Below are 20,550 nucleotides of genomic sequence, written 5' to 3'. Positions count from 1 at the left end.
CTCCAATACTTTGGCCACCTGATGTGAAGAACTGACTCATTTGAAAAGATACTGATGCTGGGAAACACTGAAGGCGGGAGGAGAAGGGGACGGCAGAGGATGAGATGGCTGGATGGCATCACCGACTCGGTGGACGTGGGTTTGGGTAAACTCTGGGAGTTGGTGATGGACAGGGAGGCCTGGTGTGCTGCAGTTCATGGGGTCACAAAGAGTTGGACAAGATTGAGCGACTGAACTGAACTTACAACTAAATTCTAGACACCTATTTTCAGCTGCCTACAGACAGACATCCTTCCCTGGGTGTCTCATGAAGCCTTCAAGTTCAACATATCCTGAGCCAAACAGCTTCTCATTTGACACCCAAGCCTACTTTTCTGGTTTCCCCAATCCCTCCCCCGACCACAGGCCTGTGAGCCGTGTTTTTATCAGTGCATCTCTATTTTCTGTCTGCGGGTCCTATCAGTTTCAGCTGAGGTAAAGCAGCATTACCGAGGGTTCAGGAACCCTGGGCTGAGCACCAGAACTCATGGTTCTGAACCCTGACCCTGGCGCTGATTAACTGTGATGCCAACCTCTCTGAGCTTCGGACGTGTAACCTATAAAACTCCTGCGAGAGCTGCGACAGAACACGTTCCCCCACTCTCAACAGGCTGAGCAGCTTATACTTTTTTTCTTTTAAAAGGGCAACCTTGAGTCGATCTTCACGGTGACGCAGTTTCTCCCGGAGAGCTTCTCCACGCCAGTGTTCATCCTTTTTCAGAGGAAAAGGGAACCATCAGAGTCTCTCTCTGAGCACCACCATCATAACCAACCCGCCTTTCCCTCCTCCCACCCTCCAGTCTGTCTGAACTTATCTGGGGGAGGTGGGGACCAAAGGGCCCTTTCAGGAAGTCCAGGGAACAGCAGGATAAACAAGCCCTTACCATTATGTGAACGTGAGAAAAGTGCAGTTTCTCTTCAAAAGGTGATGGCTTCTCACTCAGGGCGAATGGAAAGTTCTCCTTCAAGCTCCCCAGCCCTCCGTCTAGGTGTTCGCTCCTTTCCAGAATGGCCTCCAGGTCTGCTGGCAGCTCCGGGAGAAACTGGTTGAGGTTCTTGAGGCTGGCTCTGATCTCGTCTTTCACTTCAGACTTAAGCGTCCTCATCGCTTCACTGATTTCTACTTGTCTTCTTTCCAGATCTTTCTGGTTTACCATCTACAGAGCGAGTCAGAGTCAAATACCACCAGGTACTGGAACTGAACTGTTATTTAATGATTTAACATTTTAAATACATGTATCATATACCAAAAGACCTACAAATGTTACTTATTATGATTAGAACTGTAAAAATTTGCCATTTTCCCAGCTACTCAAGTATCTCTAAGCTACCAAGCGAACGATTTTACTGGCCTTCCGACTGGAGCGACTCCCGTATGGAAAAGCCCAGGGTGGTGCTGCGTGCAGGTGGCCCACACCATCGAAGCCAGCCTCGCTGCAGCTGGACAGAGCTGGGCTCCAGCCCCACCTCCAATAGACAGCACCAGGACAACTCAGGGCCAGCTAGCTAACTTCTAAACCTCCTGTGTCCTGAAACGTGAGAGCTACGTGAGGATTCACATGCGGCACCTTAGCGGTCTTCAAATGAGAAAAGGGGCATTTACTGAAAGAAGCTGCAGGTGGTCTAGGTCATAAATGCTAGCACTGAACGGGGCTTAGCAAAGGTCTGCTTGAATGTTTTCGTTTTACATGTGAAGAATCTGGTGGTGGGGAGTCTGGAGGTTTCCTCAGGTGCCACAGATTGTGTTAAATACCCGAGACCACTCTATGGGGCTCTCTCCATAAAGAGCACGGTGGAGAAACTACAGTCATACTCTCTGCTAACTGCCCTCCCGAATTCAGAGAGGCCGAGGGGCCTTTAAAAGTAATTTTTTCTTGAGCCAAACAGGGGGTGGGGTGGGGTGGTGTGGTATGGTGTGTGTGTGTGAGTGTGTTTTGGGAGGGTGGTTATAGGAACAGATGAAACTAAAGGGCCACATGGGGTCATCCAAAGGACAAAGTGTAGCAGGGTCAGTCGAGGTGCCCGAGTGGGCTGACTAGAGAGTTCTGGGGCGGCCCAGTCCCTGACACGGGCTGAGGGACACAGGGGGGTCTAGGGTGAGACCCTCCATCGAGGACAAACCGTCCTCCTCTCCTCGGCCAGGCTGCACAACAGATGATCAGAGGTTTCCTTGGGAGTTTGTCTCTTACAGATTGGTTTCTGGCATAAAATCTAGTATTTCAACACAGCACTTTGGGACTTGATAAAATTTTATGCTGAAGAACTGCCATTTTTCTTTCAAAAACTAACTTAAGTTTGGTGAACTTAAGGCATTTCAAAAGTGTATCTTGGGGGCATTTTAAGAGTGTATCTTGAACAAATACTTTCTTCTTGTGGAAAGTTCTAAATTTCAGGACTAGAAGAACAATCTGACCGCTAGTCTGACAGTCCCCACAGAGCCACGCCCCTTGCACGAGCGCCGCTGAGCCCCGCCCCGCGCCCGGGGCTGCGGGCTCACCTGCTCCTTGAGCTCCGCATACTCCTGCTGCATCTGGCTGAGCTCCCGCATCAGGCGCCGGGCCCGCTCGTGGTTGTCCTGCGCCACCTGCTCGATGGTTGCCATCTCCTTCTGCATGGAGCTGTTCTCCTGCTTCTGCTCCTAGCAGGGGAGGAGGAGAGCGACTCAGGAGGGGCGCGCGGCTGCCTGGCACACTCACTAGCTCTGAGACTTCGTTTCCTGTCTGGCCTCCAGCTATAAAAGGGATGATCGACCGGCCTCCTGCAGCAGCGGTGGTAGGGCCGGGAGCAGAAAGCCTGAGCCCTAGGTGTGCCGTGTTACCACTGAAATCAGGTTGCCCTCCCCTGTCTGGGAGACGTGGGCAGCAGCCCCCATCACGGGGTTCCCGGGAGGGTAAAGCCTAGACAGCTGCCGACTCTGTCCGCGGTCCTGTTGCACGACACTGGGAGTGGTGCTGCCCTCTGGGAAGTACATGCGGACGCAAAGCCACACTCACACTGCAGGGTGACATGAACTCCTCCAGAGGGTTAGGAAAACCCTTTTCTGGGACAGCCCCCATCACTGCCCGTCGGTCTCGAGGCATCAGAAACTGTTTTCAACTCATCTGAGTACCACCACCCACAATTTGTCTCAGGGATGAGAGCATGACAGATTGAGCCTCCTAGTTTTAGGATAATGATTAAAGCCAATGCTGACCAGAAAGGGCACGGTGAGAAAGCCTGTGAGCACAGACTGCAGCTGGGGAAGAGGGTCTTCAGAAGCTTTCCCGCCCCCAAACCCCTGCACCCTCGCTGGGGAGGTGTGCAGAGGCTGGCTCGCCGAGGGTGCTGTCTGAGCCTGTGATCAGCGTTCCAGCCAGCCAGCCAGCCGACTCCGCCAGGGCTGAGCCCAGACGCAGGCAAAATCTACCATTAGCTTCAGGCACAAACTATGCACAGAGGTACCCAAATCAACAGTTGGGTTAGGGACTGGGCTGCCCAGTCTTTTCTCTACATGGAAGCCGTATGCTAGTTAACAATGGAAAGGCGTCAGCACACAAGTTGCCGGGGCGGGGCAGTGGGTACTCACGAGAAGGGTCTTCTCCAGCTGGCTGCGCTGGGTCTTGAGCGCTTCCTTGAGGCTGGCTACCTGCTTCTCAGCTTTCTTCCTCTCTGTCAAGAACTGGTTTCGCAAGAGGCTGAAGTCTGCCCTCATAGAGTCCGCCTCCTTCTGAAGAGCCAGCAGCTCAGCTGACTTTTGCAACAACTGCTGCTCCCGTTCGGAGAGCTGGCGTTCTGAAACAGCGTTTCAGGTAGCTCAGCCCGAGGCCCTGGGCTGGCTGCGGGCAGACTGCACAGGGCATGCTGCCCGCTCAAGCCACTCTCTTCCGCCAGCCAGCTGCCTACCTCCCCCCGACCCACACCGGCAGCCCAGAGAGAGGTTCAGAGAAGGCTGCCCTTTGATGTAGTTTGTTCCTGAAGGACCTGATTCCAGTGTGACAGGCAGCCACCATTTCCTCTTTTGAGTCTTTGAGACCCGAGAGCACCAATCCTGGGAGGCGCGTGGAACACGGAGCAGACTGCTGAGGCGCCGGTTACTTACTTGCCCGTTTAAACGTCTGTTCACGCCCCTTCTCCACTGTTACATTTCTAGCTGCTCCATGAGGCACCCGGGATCTTAGCTCCCCGACCAGGGATTGGACCCGCGCCCCTGTGTTGGAAGCGCAGAGTCTCAATCGCTGGACGGCCAAGGAAGCCCTGGAATGCTTTGTTATAAACCTCCTTTCAAATGAAGGGAGGGGCACAGTATTTCTTCCTTCATGGGAGGCCGTGCAGGGAAAGAACAGCGGCTCTGGAGTGGCATGAGTCTCATTTTCTCCAGAAGGAGCCCATTTCCTGGTGTTTAATGGGGATCATGCGTGCAAACACCTGATGCATGGTGAGTATACTCAACAGATGACGCTTATACACAACAGTGATATTTAACACAGGTTTTTCTAACCGACCTGTGTAAAGCAGCGCCCTGCCCAGACATCGCTTCTCACACCTCTGCCATGGTCGGACTCAGCATATTTAGGTTTGTTTCAAAATGGGAAAGGTTGGGTCTGAATCAAGAGTTCCCAGGGAAAAAGGAGTAATAACCCTTTCAAAACCCAAGTCCTCCAAGTTTCCACAGGGGAGAACATCATTTTCTGAGCATTATTAAAACCTGAAGTCTGAGGGAAAAAGAATTCATTTACTGACGTAAGAACCATCTTTTGCCCTGGAGTCAAGTTCATTTATGTATGGCTCAAAAGAATAAACAGACCCAATGGCCAACAACTGTATCATAGAACTGTTAATATTGTTTTTTGTAACAGGCTGAGATGAAATGGATCATTGTTCCAAAGCTCAGAATTAATGTAGTTTTATAGAAAGCCTTTAGGGCACCTTTTGGCACTTCTTTGCCTTAATATTCCACTTCCTTGAAAAAGCATTCTCAAAGAAAGCGATAAAGTCAAGGAGAAACACCTGACTGTGTCGGGATCAAATTCCATCTCCATAAAGACAGACTCTGTTTGCTCTGGGCCGGCCTCCTCATGTCTCGCAGGACCCGGAGGACCGAGTGAGGGGCTGCATGTCCCCCACACCGGTCCTGCCCCCTGTCTGGGCCACGGCCGAGGCCTGGGCCTCCTCCACACGCTTCGTAGGACAGTCAGCGGGTCCCCCCCGACCCTGGCAGCGCTCCGGGATACATACGGGTCTGGGAGAGCGTCTTCTCCAGGGTCTCACCCCACCTCGCCTCCTGCTGCAGAGTCCTGGCGCGCTCCTCGGCCCCCAGCACCTGGCTGAGCACCTGGTCCAGCGTGCTCTTCTGGTCTGCGATTTCCTTTTCCAGCTGCTGCTGCTGCTCCTGCAGGGTCGCTCGACTGGCTTCTAACTTTTTTTCTTCACTCTCTCTCTCTTTCTGGAGTCTCTGAAACGTCTTATTAGAGAACACCCTCAGTTAGTCACCAGCTAACAAACAACGTCCCGCGGGAATCTTCATGGACACTAGCTGGACTCCAGTTCAAACAGAAAGTAGCGAATAGCCCACGGTGATAGAGAGGGAGTTCTCTTTGCAAAAGGCATCAGGTGGGGACGGAAAACGATCTGGCTAGCATGTGAGGAGGGGATACGCAGGAACTGACAGGTGGCCACCACGGTTCTTTATGGGGCCTGTCCTACAGTCTTAATGGTCCATAATATTAATACCAAGGGAGGCAAAGAGTTGGTGTGAAATCCCCCTCAGGTCACACAGGGCAGGTACAGCGAGCGAGACCCAGAGCGGGAGCTCCTCAGCAGCGCTCCACCGGGGAAGCATCTGCTCTTCTGCAGCGCCCGCGGGGTGCGGTACCGTCTCCTGGCGGACGAGTTCGGTCTTGCTTTCCTCCACCTCGTTCTGAAGCGCCTGCAGGTGCTGCTGCTTTGCTTCCTCTTCTTTCTGGCAGACTTCCAACCTCTTCATGCATTCCTGGAGGTCCTCCTGCAGCCTGGTCTGCTCGCCAAGCAGGACGTCCTGGCGCTTGGTGGTGCGGAGCAGGTCCTTCAGGGCAAAGAACAACTCAAACCACGGACAGAGCCGCCTTCACTAGGGCGCCAGTGCCATAGCTGCGCCACCTAAGCCCGCCGAGATGGAAGCTCCACATCCTTCAGCATTGCAGTAAACATGCGAAGGCACCCAGAGCTCCATCTAATCACTGACTTCCCTCTGTTTAGTACCTAAGATGATAGAACCTCAGCAAGAGACTTGATTCCTCCGAAATTTAGCCATCTCATCACTGAGGTGGGAATAAACACCACCCACCTCACAGGATTGCTAGGATTAAGAAGAGCTGTGAACAAGCCTTAATTCTGGCTGAAACTGAACCTGACATCATGGTTTTGTTACCATCTGAAATATTTATACAGGTTTAAAAAAATTCACAAAACAATAAATACTTCTTTCTTCAAAGAACCCTAATTAAACACTTTTGGAAAAGTTTCCATATTTCTAGTAACATAGAAAATGTTCATAAGAACCGTGTAAGACTTTTTAAAGGACAGAATACTTTATAAGTTTTATCCATCTTAGAAACACAGAATCGTAAAGGTAGAAGGAAGAGCATCTAGATGTCTAACCTAACCTGTAACTTACAGAGTAGAAACTAAGGTCTAAAACTTGCTTGAGGTTCTTTGGAACTCAGCTCACGGCAATACTCTCACAGGGCAACCCTGAATCCCTGCAGGAAGACGCTGAGAAGCCTAAAGGCCTCATCTGTGCCACGGGGAAGAGAAGTCCATCTGGTCCCTGAAGCCCCCAGAATGGCGGCTGAGCAACTACGGGGGTCTTCTAGCCACCTCACTTACTAGCTTTGAGCAAAACATGGTCTGGCTGGAGAACTCTAGGGCTAAAATAAACTAGAAAATTACTGCTCTGCATCAAAGGTTTTGCATGTATTACATTTGTGTTAGATAAGGCTCTACGGGACCTGCTCGTATGAGAAGGAACCAGCCTCTGACCTGTTATTTCAAGCAGCTCTCTGCACACCTGCGGGACACTACTGGAAGGTTACGTTTGTTAGGCTCACCTGTTTCGCGAGGTTCAAGTGGTCTTGGACGTCAGCTAGTTCCTCCTGTAATGAGTTTACTGCTTCTCGTTTTTCTACAGAAATAACGTTTACATAGAGTAAGAAATACATATGCATACATTTTCCAGTTTCCCATCAGTCCCCTTAAACATGTAGACTGACAGTGAATTCATGCTTCCTTCTGTTACGGTATAACAGGTGACTTCGCCACCCTATCTTATTCAAGGCCGAGAGAGAGGCACGTGCGCAAGCCAGACCTGGGCTTGGGGCCTTGCGTTTTTTAAAGACTTACATGTTAAAAAAAAAAAAAGATTAACACGTTCAAAACTTCATAATAAAAAAAACCTCACACACAATACCTAGTGTTGATGAGGTGCGTGGTTTAAAAACAGGTACCTTCCACACTGCTGATAAAAATGTAAATTTGGTACAACCTTTCAGGAAGACAATTTGAAAATAAATTTTATTATCTGTACTGGTTTTGTCACTTACTAACTGGGTGAGCTTAAGCAGGTCACTTCTCGCTTAAGCAAGTCCCGAGGAAACTGGGTTTAAGCTGGCTTCTTTAAATGGGGGAAATCATAGTTTCTACCTCATAAAAATGTTATAAGAATTAAATGATAAAATGCATATGAAACATCTACAATCATGCCCAGTACACAGGACGTGTTCAACAAGTATACTGTTGGCTGGAATTACTTAGTAACATAAATAAACAATCATGAGGATTTATAAAGATTTGGTCATAAATACGTTATTTCCACCTTTGCTTTTAAATCTATACACATACACTACCCTTCAAGGAAAAATCTTGAAGGATATTTACTACATTGCTAGTAGAAATTATCTCTGAAGAGTGTGGTCAATAGTAACTTTTGTCACTTTGCTATGTTTTAACACTGTTCTCTAAGGAATATGAATTCATTAAAAAAAAAACCAGCTTTACTGAGATGTAATTCACATATAATGCATTTCACCCATTTAAAGTGTATAATTTCATGGCTTTTGGTAAATTCAGAGTTGTTCAACCATCACCATACCTAATATTAGAACATTTTTCTCACTTCTAAAAGAAACCCCATGCCCTCCAGCATGATCTATTTCTGTAATAAGAAAGCAAACAATTAAACAAAGACTCCGGCAGAAGGAAGACGGTCGCCTCCCCGCCACGCCTCTTACCCTGGAGTTGCTGCTGCACAGCCGCGATGTCTCTGTGCAGTGAGAGCTTGTTTCTGTTTAGCTGGTCTAGTTCCTGGTGCAGTTTTCTGATATCCAGTTCCAACTTTTCCAAGTCTGATTGCTTTGCTTTGCTACTCTCTTCCGTGGCTGCTAAAACCCTAGGATACAAGCGAGACTATTAGACCGTCAAACACAAAATGTCCAAGCACAAATACCAGACAACTAACGAATAGTGTTACGTGTCACAACACAGCTGTGGAGTCTGGATGATATTAATAAATTATTAATAATTTACTAACATAACAAACATTAATAAGTATTAACAAACTGTAAGGCTCTTCAACCCATTCTTAAAAAAAACCCCTTATTTTCAGCTTTCCAAATAGAACATTTGGAAATGTTTGTCATTTCAAAAAGTGACTTGCTAAAATTGAAGTTTTATAAAAATCAGGGACAACATGGATAGCACTTATAATTCCAAACATGTGATTAAAATGGACTTAACTTATAAGTGAAAAAGCAAAAAACACAATTTTATGTATAATAAGATTTGTCAAAAAAAAATGTATGTATGAGCACATGTTCCTTTACATGAACAGGAGTCACACTGTGGACTGGTTTTTGTCTGGCTTCTTTCACTGAGCATAATTACTCTGCGACGCAGCCACGTACCTGCATGCTATTAATACTCCTTTGCTCTCTGTTGCCTCGTAGTATTCTATGGTCTGTTGCTATTGTTCAGTCCCTAAGTCATGTCCGACTCTCTTGTGACCCCATGGACTGTAGCCCGCCAGGCTCCTCTGTCCATGGGTTTCCTAAGCAAGAACACTGGAGTGGGTTGTCCTTTCCTTCTCCAGGGGATCTTCCCAACCCAGAGATCAAACCTGCCTCTCCCGCATTGGCAGGCAGACTCCCTGCCACTGAGGCACCAGGAAAGCCCATTCGACGGTGCGCCCGTGTCTGTGCTGTGTCCTGTCCAAGTCTTGGTGACCTCATGGACTGCACCCTGCCAAGCTCCTCTGCCCATGGAATTTCCCAGGCAACAATGCTGGCGGGGTGGCCATTCCCTACTCCAGGAACTCTTTCCAACCCAGGGAGTGGACTTGTGTCTCCCGCATTGGCAGGTGGGTTCTATGCCACTGTGCCAGCTGGAAGCCCATCCGATGGCATGCTGCTGCTGCTGCTAAGTCGCTTCAGTCGTGTCCGACTCTGTGCGACCCCACAGACAGCAGCCCACGAGGCTCCTCCATCCCTGGGATTCTCTAGGCAAGAACACTGGAGTGAGTTGCCATTTCCTTCTCCAACACATGAAAATGAAAAGTGAAAGGGAAGTCACTCGGTTGTGTCCGACTCCTCTCGACCCCATGGACTGCAGCCCACTAGGCTCCTCTGTCCATGGAATTTTCCAGGCAATAATACTGGAGGGGGTGGGCATTTCCTACTCCAGGAACTCTTTCCAACCCAGGGAGTGGACCTGTGTCTCCCGCATTGGCAGGTAGGTTCCATGCCACTGTGCCACCTGGAAGCCCATTCGATGGTATGCATATACCATAATCTGCCAACCCATCCAACAGCTGATGGGCATTTTGGGTGTTTTCAGTGTCTGGCTACTGCAAATAAAGCTGCTATGAACACCAGTGTACAGTTTTTATATAGACACAGGCCTTAACCTGTGGGCTTCCCAGGTGGCGCCAGTGGTAAAGAACCCACTTGCCAATGTAGGAGACACAGGAGATGTGGGTTTGATCCCTGGGTTGGGAACATCCCCTGGAAGAGGGCATGCCAACCCACTCTAATCTTCTTGTCCGGAGAATCCCATGGACAAAGGAGCCTGGTGGGCTATGGTCCACAGGTTGTGAAGAGTGGGACACAACTGAAGCAATTTAGCATGCTTGCGTGCGCACACGCCACACGCTTTCACCTCTAGGTGTGGGAAAGCTAGATCTCCTGGTAGGTGTATGTTTGCATTTTTAAGTCTAACTGCCAAACTATTTTGCAAAGTACTCTTACTGACATTTTATACTCCCACCAATTGTGTATGAAAGTTCCTTGATAGAATTTGGTATGGTCAGTGTTTAATCTATTCTAATAGGTATGTAATGATATTTAGTTGTGGTTTTAATTTGCATTTCCTTTTCATGTGCTTATCTGCCATTAATCTATTTTCTTAAATAAAATGTTCAAATTTTTGCCTATTTGCAAATTGGGTTCTTCATTTTCTAATTACTGCGTTTTGAGAGTTCGTTATCCATGTATATACATCCTGGGTACAAGTCTTTCATCAGATACAAGTTGCAAAGATTTCTCTCTCAGTCTGAGATGTCTTTTTATTGCCTCAACAGTGTCTTCTGTGAAACAAGTTTTTTTTTTTTTTTTCCCCCAGCCACACTGTGAAGCTTGTGGGATCTTAGTTCTACAATAAGGGATTGCACTTGCCCTCTTGGCAGTGAAAACATGGAATCCTAACCACTGGATCACCAGGGAATTTTCAAGAAACAGAAATTTTAAACTTTGATGAAGTTCAATTTTATCAACTTACTTTTTTAAGGATCATGCTTTCAGGGTCTTATCTAAGGAATTTCTGCCTAACCCAAGGCCATGAAGATTTTTTTACCTAGTTTTTCCCCTTACAAGTTTTATATTTTGGTTTTACCTTTATGTTTATGACCCATTTTGAGTTAATTTTCATACTTGGTGTGAGTATAGATCAAGGTTCATTTTTTCGCAGTGCTTTTAGCAACATATTTTGAAACCATCTCTCCTCTATTCTGCATCGTCGTCAGAATCAGCTGTGCATGTTCTGTGAGTTCACTTGCAGACTCTGTTCTGCTGCACTGGCCTCTCTCCTGACCTTTATACCAAGGCCACAGTGCTTCCGATCACCATGGCTGTGCACTGTCTCAGAATCACACACGGTCGGCTCTAGCTTTTAGTCTTTGTTAAAGTTGTTTTGGTGTCGTATCTAAAAAGTCTTATATTCTAGGTCCTCTGCATTTCAATATGAATTTCAGAATCAGATGGCCAATTTCTATTTAAAAAGTCTGTTGGGATTTTAATTGTGATTGTTTTGAATCTACAGATCGATCTGAGGAGAACTGAATCTTAACAATGGGTTACTACTGGGCCTTCCTACCCACAACAAGGTATATTTCTCCACTGACTCACATATTCCAAGCATACATTATTTTACTTAAATCACAAGTTATTTAAAAAAAAATGCTTTAAGGGAGGAAAAAAGCCTAAAAGGAAAATTCATCCCAAAATGCTACTGGTGAATTGTACTGTGATATTGAGTTTGTGGTGTATTTTGTATTCTTTTTTTTGCCTTTTCCAATTTTTTAAACAGTGTCTTTATAATGCTTTGGCCTTCCAGAAGGGGCCTTGCAAGCCTGCTCGTTCCTGCTCTCACCGTTTGGTCTGTGCCAGCTTCTTCTCCCAGCTGTCACATTTCTCCTCGAGATCTTCCTTTTGTTTGCACAAAGACTCAACACACAACTGCAACGCTCGGGTCTCAGCAGTGGTCCGCTCAGCCTCTCGCTTGTCCCTGTCTAAGAGCTGCTTCTGCCACTCGACCTCCCCTCTCTGTCGCAGGGCTGTCTGCTGCAAGTTCTCCAGCTCCAGTTTCTCCTAGAGAAGGTGAAAGAGGACTCAGCCGTACAAATAGGTAAAGGCTGCGTGGTCAGCTACCAGTGAAATGCCTTGGTGTCTTACCTCCAGCACTTCAACCTGAGTCTTCTCTAACTCAGACATCTTTTGGTCATGTTGTAGCTTCAAAGCTTGCAGCTCATTGTTTTCAAGTTGCAACATGTCCAGAATATTCTTAAGTTCTAACAGAAACAAAGCATGGTCCAGGCTATTAATTGAATGTGGAAACATTTACAAAATGAAACAGAAAATTATGCTATTGGCTGATGTAACAATAGGTAATAAAATACATATTTGTTGTGAATTAATGGAGCTAATTAATTGCATTTTGAACGAAAAAATCCTTTAAAAGTATTGCTAAACGTTAATTTGCTGAAAAAATTTAAACAAATATTCAAAAAAGATCTAGTTCTAAAGGAACTTATACCCTACCTAAAAGATTTTAAATCAAACAGAAAAACTTCAAACTATATCAGCTGAAATTTTTATATCAATTCTTTTGTCCTTTGAAATATAGATTTCTAAATATTAACAACTTTTTCTGATTATAAGAATATTTGTTCATTATAGAAAATCTGAAAAAAGTACAAAAGAAAAAAATTAAAACCCATCATTATCCTACCATCCAAAGATGATCACTACTGCAACAGCACCATGACAATTTCCTTCCGGAAGCTTATGTGTGGGCATGTACACACCCTCACACACATATTTTACTTTTTAAATATTTTGGTGGCTCAGACAATAAAAAAATCTGCCTGCATTGTGGGAGACTCAGGTTCGATCCCTGGGTCAGGAAGATCCCCTGGGGGTCAGGAACATCCCCTGGAGAAGGGAATGGCAATCCACTCTAGTATTCTTGTTTGGAGAATTCCATCAACAGAGGAGCCTGGCAGGCTACAGTCCATGGGGTCGCAAAGAGTCAGACACAACTGAGTGACTTTCATTTCACTTAAGACTTTTAACAGTCTTTTTTTTTTAAGTTTTGTTTGATGTGGACCATTTTAAAGTCTTTACTGAATTTGCTGCAACAGTGCTTCTCATTTATGTTTTGGTTTTTCAGCTGTGAGGCATGTAGGCTCTTAGCTCCCCGACCAGGATCAAACCTGCACCCTCTGCACTGGAAGGCGAAGTCTTAATCACTGGACTGCCAGGGGAGTCCCCCCACATATTTTTTAAAACAAGTTAAGACTACATTCAATGCTTGGTTTTTATCTATTTTTTCACTCTTCTCTTATCAGTATTTTTGCATGTCATTAAATGTTAAAATATGGTTTTTAAATTGGTCATTTGTTTCCAAATTTTGTCATTATAAATTCTACTGTAAGTAACTCAGCTAAATTTGTTAAACAAGGAAATTAAGGCTTATTTCTTAATAAAACTGAAAAAGAGAAATAAATATTGCTGTGATGTGCATAAATGCTTGCCCTCTCTAGATAAATAGAAATGGCTACCTAGTAAGTTTGACAGGTGTGTATTTTAAGAGTTTAAGCCACTGGGAGGTTGTTTCATTTTATAATTCAATCAACAGCCTATAAGTGATCTTTCATCACACTCTGGTAGCAATGAAAATTTTGCTTTCAGTTAATTTAAATATTCCATTTATAATCTGCTTTTCTTTGACTAGAAATAAGGTTAAACTTTAAACTTACCAGTTTTATGTTTAGACATCTGCCCTAAAACTACCTGAAGATTTTCTTCCTCTTTTTCAATTTCTTGCTTTATAAGTGAAAGTTGATTTTTTTTCTCACTAATCTGGACATTCAGTTCTCCTTTCTGAAAACTCAGTTCTTCCAGAAGACCTTTTAGTTCCTACTCAAAGAAAAAAAGAAAAAAGTCAACCCACCTCTACCCAGTTATGAACAGAAAATACTTTAAAATCAATTCTGTTATTAACTGTCTCACATATAAATTCTCATTTGAAAACAAGCTCATCTTTGTTTTACATTAAGAATAGCACTGTATTTACACTAACATATTTACATTTAAAATGAACACATGTAAGAATTAAAGATTTTAAAATTAAAAAAATAAAAAACTTAATACTTAAAAAAAAAGGAAAGTAAAAAAAATAAAATAAAATAAAAAATAAAATAAAATGTATATGCAATTATTACTATGGGCAAGGCTGTGTGTTACAGAGAAGAGGCTGATTCAGGTCCATCTCCTGCCCTCCAGGGGCTGTTAGTACCTTTTGGTGAAGTAAGGCCAGGGACAGAACCATGATCAAGAAAGGCTGAGGTTCTGTAGGAAATGTGCAGAGCGTTACCAACTCAGAAGCAAGATAAATCGCTTCCAGGAAAAGCTGGGGAAGTCCCTTAGTGGCGTGAGGTTGAACTATGCAAACTAGGTCAGATCTGGGCATTCCCAGAAAGGAAAGTCCTGAAGAAATAGCATGAGAAACGCAGAGGCAGAAGACCTCAGGCATGGCCAGAAAACATGGAGGGCCAGCGGCACACGACAGCCCCAGAGGCTCGAGACTAGCGAGCTGGCGGGGCGGGTGGCAAGACTCAGGGACTCGTGTCTGCATCTTGGGGGTACCAGCAGAAACATCTGGAAATAAATCTACAGAACTACAGGGCTCTTAGAAAGTACTGAGAGACACACCCTGATGTGGCTGCACTTCTCAGTCACTTCAGTTTCCCCCAACCTCAGCGCTTCCTGGAGGTCAGCTCTGGCCTGGACCATGCTTCCCTGGAGCAGATGCAGCTCCTCCTTCTTATGCCCCAACTGTCTGTCCAAGACAGCCATCTCCTGCTGCTGACCCGTCACCTGCATCAAAGAGAGGGAAAGAATACGCAGTTTGACCAAAGTGCTGAGATGGAGAATATTTCGTCCAGCCAAATGGTGTGTGGAGGTGGTAGTCTAATTTTAGTTATCTTGGCCGCAAGAGTCAGAAAGGCCGGGCTGGGGAATGCAGGCATGACATGCCTAATAAAGGCCCTGAGCTCGCTCAAATCACAGCGAGAACAATGACAGGAAAGCAACGATCACCCCTCAGGTTACGGTTTCAAATAGCTTCTCTATCTGTGCTTCGTTCCAACTGACACCACCCTGGCAACGAAAGCCAGGCAGGGATTTAAGAAATTTACTCCTTTTGTAAATTTAAAACTTACAATTTTAAGGGCAATACACATTCAGTTTCAGAAAAACAGAAAATGCAGACACGTGAAAGGAAGAAAACAGACAACATTCACTGCCCTCCCTTATCAGAGGACCATGTTTGCACTTTGGCAGAGACTAAAAATTCAAACACAAATATTTGCACACACATTTAACATAAACGATCTCAGAAAGATCATGTTTTCAGACTCACTCATTCAATAAGATATTGTTTTGAGTTGAGATTCAAATTTGGGTTGGGCTCTATTCCTATCCACTCGGATATATGGCCTCAATCCTACTTTACTATGTATTTTCCAGTTTTTTCCACAATCAAACACAGATCATGTTTATAACCGCAACACCAACGGCAGCTCCCCAGCCCCAGGAGCTGGCTTTCGAGGCGCTGCTGCCATACCTGGCTCTTCAGCTCACCCAGCTCTGCTCTCTTGGCCTGCAGGAGGGCCTCCGACTCCCTCAGGACCTGCAGGTGATGGTCCTCAGAGCGCTCTGCGGTCTCGATGTCTCTCTGCAGCTTCTGCAGCCTATAAAGCACCGGCAGCACTAGAGCAAATCGGTAGGGAGGCCGAGCCCCGGGGGCCCTCACCCGGCACAGGCCCCGCGAAGCCGGGCGCAGGCTGTACTTACTCTTCTGTTAGTTTCTCCTTCTTCGTGTTTAAACACTGGAAGTCTGCGTCTTTTGCTGCAACAACTTTGTTTATCTCTTTCAAGATTTCTTCTTGCTCCGTCTTATGCTGCTCCAAATCCTTTGTGTCAGCCTGCAACAATCTGAAACACATCGCTTTATTTCCCCTAGACTCCGTAGCCTTGACGTGACGTGTTATTTATCCTAAAGCAATTACCATCCTCTTAGAATCAAACTTCCCATTCATCTCACTGGGTGTATCAGTGGCCGAGCGAGTCTGCCTACCTGAGCTGCTGATCAGCTTTGACAAGGTTAACAGCTGTTTCCTGAGCTCTCCTTTCTAACTCCTCAGCATCTTTCTCAGTTTGCAACAAATTCCTCTTGGCATCACTGAACTTTTCAACAGCATTTTTTGTCTAGAAAAGAAACTGTCATTAAAAGCAATTCAGCTGCAATATTCTCTTACAACTATTGGTATTGTAACTTGGCACAACTCTTAGAAAACAACACCGAAAGAGTGATAAAAATGTTCATTCACTTTCACCTGCCAGTTCTCAGAAAAGAATTCAGAAGAACTGCTATACAAAACTGCTCATTGCATACTGAGATAATGTAAGGCTTGACAAATAATTGATTCGGTAAGTGATAATGCATCAACACAATGGAATATTGCGTAGTCTTTAAAATAAGATGACAAGGTAGTAACATGGAAGAATGTTAATGATAAAATGTTAACTAAAAAAAATAAATGTTAAGTGGTACAAGCACTATAAGAGCGACTATATAAAACTGTATCTTGTCAACAAAGAGAAAGGCTTTGCAAAATTAAAAATAGTAATTTGAGGGTGGTGAGATGGTAGATGATTTTCTATTTAAAAATAGTCTGTACTATTATTTTTTTCATGTAAAAGTTATCTAAACCAAAGCAACCACCCCCCCAAAAAAAAATTTAGAAAGAGAAGAAAAAAGTGAATAAATAGCTACCCAATTAAGTGGCAAAGACGTTATTTTACCAAAATTCCCTCCATAGAGATTTTTCTGTTAATAAGATTATTGATTTATCTCCGGCTGAGCTGGTCCTCACTGCTGCGTGTGAGCTTTCCCCAGTCACGGTGAGTGGGGGCTGCTCTCCAGGCGCAGCTGCAGGCTCCTCATTGCAGGGGCTTCTCTTGTTGCGGAGCACAGGCGCCAGAGCTCGGGCTCAGCAGTGGCGGCACATGGGCAAGTCGCTTTGCGGCACCCGGAATCCTCCCAGGCCAGGGACTGCTCCTGCGTCTCACACACTGGCAGGTGGACTCTCAGCCACTGGACCACCGCGGGAGTTCCTAGAGCCTCCGCCTTTACTCTCGATATTATCTTCAGTAAAATCCCATTACTCTAAGGATAGTTTAATTATGACTGGGAATCAAATATTTAATACTTCAAAACCTTCCTATACAAGATTTGGCAAAAATAGCATTTTCTTCCCTATCAGCTTGGTTTCTTTTTCTGTCTAAAATAAGAGGCTTAAAAACAATGTCATGAGAGATCCAAAAACAGTATCGTTAGAATGTGGCTGAGCAGTGACTCACTGTTCAGCGAGACACTTTGCATTGCAGTTGCACACAAGTCAGAGATGTCTGTATGTGAAGCTCATCTGGTAAACACTCTGTGTGGACGCAAGAGGGTCTGGCTGGCTCCCGAAGTGCTAAATGTTTCACCACACTGCTTTCCACTTTGGATGGCCAGTTTCGACCAGATTCACCAGCAAGCCACTGGACAGAGCTCATTGCCCACTGTGGAAAGCCAGCATGTCTCCAAGCAGTTTTTTATCTCCGTGTATGTCAGGTTTTAACAAGTCTGGCACATTCCTTACAAAACGCAGCACCTTATCCTCCCTCTTCCTCCTGAGCGAGCTGTCTCCCTGAGTCATTTTGGGAGGATGAAGGAGGAGAAGCTTACTAGCCTGAACCTAGGTTCACTTCCTCTCTCTGCCAACTACCGGTCTCAGTAATCTTTTACACACCACCAATAGGTTTTTCTCTGGTCCTGCTCACACACCTATTTGCTCTCACAGTGATCTACCATATGACAGAAGAGGCAACTGATCATCTGAAAAGATGATGGGGACATTTTTCCATTCTTAAAAAGCCACCACTCAGAATTACTTTCATAAATCCTTCATTTCAGCTCCTGGGTAACAGATTTCTATTCATTCAAATTGGTCCATGTTGAAACAACAATGTAAAAATAGTAGTTCCTGAGGTGCCCCATGTGGATAAGGGACTGTTTTTTTAACTCTGGAATTCCCATCTAGCTAAAAAGCCCTTTTGGTGAGGCAGGACTTCAGCCACGTGACCACAGCCTAGACCAGGCTCTCTGAGTTACATCTGGGAACTGGGCTAATGACCATCTAACAGGGTTGCCAGGAAAATTAAACGAAGAGGTATTTATAAAACAGCCAACGTGTGGCCTAACAGGGGCTCAATAAGAGGCAGTTCCTTTCTCTCCCCAAATTACTCTGTGCTTAAGTCTCAAGAATATTACCTCAGGGCAAAAAATACTTGATTTTGTATCAACTGTCAACCTGGAGAATAACTAAGAGTCTGACTATGAGGTCCATTGTTATTTTATAAGAATATAAGATTAACCCATTTAATAAACATTAGAGCCCAAGTAATTTTTAACACACACAGGATAAGGAGGTGGGGTGTGTTAGGAACTAAACGACTTTCAGGAGCTTTAAATACCCGACTTCATTTCATTCATCCGGAGCAGCCTAGGTGGTCTGTTTCTTGCTGTGCTGGGTCTTCCCTGAAGTTCAGCAGGTGCAGCGTGTGGGCTTAGCTGCCACGCAGCATGTTGGATCTTAGCTCCCTGATCAGGAATTGAACCTGTGTCCCCTGCCCTGGAAGGCAGATTCTTAACCAATGGCCCACCAGGGAAGTTCCCCAGCTTAGGTTTTCTAAGCCTGAATTTACAGTTGAGGAAAGCAAAGCTCGGAGACTTAAGTGACTTGCCCAAATCCTTGCAGCTCCTTAACCAGCAGAGTGCAGCCTGACTCTGACGACTGCGCTCCTACACGCTCTCCTTCTAACCCATCCTGCGGGGGACAGTGAGGCCCCTCCATCCAAGCACAGCAGCACATACTTTCTCTGCTGTGCATGAAAGTTCGCTCTCGGCTTCTGCCAGCAGTCGGTCAGCCTCCCTGAGCTCCGCTCGACGTTTCAGGAGAGTCTTCTCGATGCACTCAATTTCATCTGCAATGTCCTCATGGTGCTTGAGTGACTTTTCTATTTCTAGCTCATTCATAAGACTCTCAACATTTCCATCAATGAAGTCTCTAAAAAAAATTCACATACACACACATAGAGAGATTTTAAATGTGACCATATCAATACCTATAGCCTAGTGATAAAAAGATGCACATTGACCTTCTAACACGAGAAGGGATAGGACAGACAGCTACATCTGATTAAGCTCAAGGCCTATGTCTACCTTGGTTCAAGGTCTAAGTATACCTAAGTTCAAGGTTATGTTACCATATTTTTACTCAACATGGCATATTGCTGACAATAAGTGAATAGTATGTATAATGTATGATGCTCCTGTTTTGCCCTTTTAAATATAAAGATTTTTTTTAATCAACGCTTAGTCAAGACAATGCTGATACTTCAATTCTTCTGTGGTATAAAAATAAAGCAAGCCACTCCCAAGACAACCATCCATTTCCCTCAAAATTATTCTACATTTCTGCTAGAGTAAAATTGTGGTGACGATATCTGACAAATCAAAAAGCATAACACAGGACTTAGTAACGCAAGCTAAAGTCAAAACTGCTTGAAAATGGGACTATCTATACAGAAAAACGTGAAAATAAACTTAACATATTAACAGTTTGTCTTTAAATGAATACAGACAATTCTTACTTTCTTCTTTGACCATTTTTGTGTTATCCAAATTCCCCCAAATGATAATTTATTTTTACAACTAGGAAAAGAAGTGGCTGTCCCACTGGCCTACATCCCCCTCATATACACCTACGCAAATGAAATAACCCTCCTGTAAGCCTTCAAGCATCGAGTCCAGCCTTCTCTCGGTGGCCCTTGCTATAACCCTCCTGTAAGCCTTCAAGCATCGAGTCCAGCCTTCTCTCGGTGGCCCCTGCTATAACCCTCCTGTAAGCCGTCAAGCATCGAGTCCAGCCTTCTCTCGGTGGCCCCTGCAGCGAGTCCAGCCTTCTCTCGGGGGCTCCTGCAGCGAGTCCAGCCTTCTCTCGGGGGCCCCTGCTTTTCCTGCCAGGTCTGTTAGTCACTCCTGCATTTGCCCCTAGAAGGCCGAGACCGCATCTCACCCACCTCAAGGTCCTCCACAGGTCTTCCTCCAACCCTGGCACGTGGGCCAGTCTGGCTAAATGGACAAAAACTGAGGGCCTGTCGTAATTCATGGCCTAGTGCAGAAGATGCGCTCTGTGTGACTGACCCATGCAGCAGACACTGCGTTAGCTGACGAACGCTCTGCCAGACACTGGGGCACAGAGAGGGAGGCCCTGCGCCTGCCCGCCTGCCCGCCTGCCCTCCTGGGTATCGCACAACACAGTATGCATAGCACTATGCCCAACGCTGCCAACTCTTAACTGTGGGAGCCTGAGGTGAGAAACCTCTTGTATCAGAGGGGTCCCTGACCTTCACCTGGAGAGACACACTGGAGCTGCGCGGGGCAGGCAGAGGACAGCGCACGCAAAGGTGGGGCGGCAGGAGGAAAGGCGGTGTTCAGGGAAACCGCGGCAAAGCGCGCAGGGCCAGAATAAGCGCTGCGTGGGAAGAGAAAGACGAGCAGAGAGGCAGGGTGCAGGGCCGGGAGAGCAGAATGTCCGCTGGTGGGAATAAGCGCTGC

The 20,550-nt window shown here is 45.7% G+C and overlaps 1 protein-coding gene across 1 annotated transcript in view; it reads right to left on the bottom strand.

Annotated features, from left to right (window-relative positions):
• Positions 1-20,550, bottom strand: part of CNTRL (centriolin) — an 83,776-nt gene that overhangs the window by 5,118 nt on the left and 58,108 nt on the right. Inside the window, exons 26-41 of the mRNA XM_052644946.1 lie at positions 18,805-18,997; positions 15,961-16,091; positions 15,678-15,818; positions 15,448-15,574; positions 14,535-14,699; positions 13,580-13,739; positions 11,994-12,109; positions 11,692-11,909; positions 8,283-8,440; positions 7,104-7,177; positions 5,891-6,079; positions 5,254-5,479; positions 3,605-3,810; positions 2,537-2,677; positions 924-1,196; positions 689-751 (exon numbers count right to left, since the gene is read on the bottom strand). Coding sequence (XP_052500906.1) covers positions 689-751; positions 924-1,196; positions 2,537-2,677; positions 3,605-3,810; positions 5,254-5,479; positions 5,891-6,079; positions 7,104-7,177; positions 8,283-8,440; positions 11,692-11,909; positions 11,994-12,109; positions 13,580-13,739; positions 14,535-14,699; positions 15,448-15,574; positions 15,678-15,818; positions 15,961-16,091; positions 18,805-18,997 — 2,581 coding nt within the window. The remainder of the gene's footprint in view (positions 1-688; positions 752-923; positions 1,197-2,536; positions 2,678-3,604; positions 3,811-5,253; positions 5,480-5,890; positions 6,080-7,103; positions 7,178-8,282; positions 8,441-11,691; positions 11,910-11,993; positions 12,110-13,579; positions 13,740-14,534; positions 14,700-15,447; positions 15,575-15,677; positions 15,819-15,960; positions 16,092-18,804; positions 18,998-20,550) is intronic.

The sequence above is a fragment of the Budorcas taxicolor genome, chromosome 8 (assembly GCF_023091745.1).
Source record: "Budorcas taxicolor isolate Tak-1 chromosome 8, Takin1.1, whole genome shotgun sequence".
Lineage (NCBI taxonomy): Eukaryota > Metazoa > Chordata > Mammalia > Artiodactyla > Bovidae > Budorcas > Budorcas taxicolor.
Note: the sequence above shows the minus strand (reverse complement) of the source record. Positions and strands in the feature narration are given on the sequence as shown.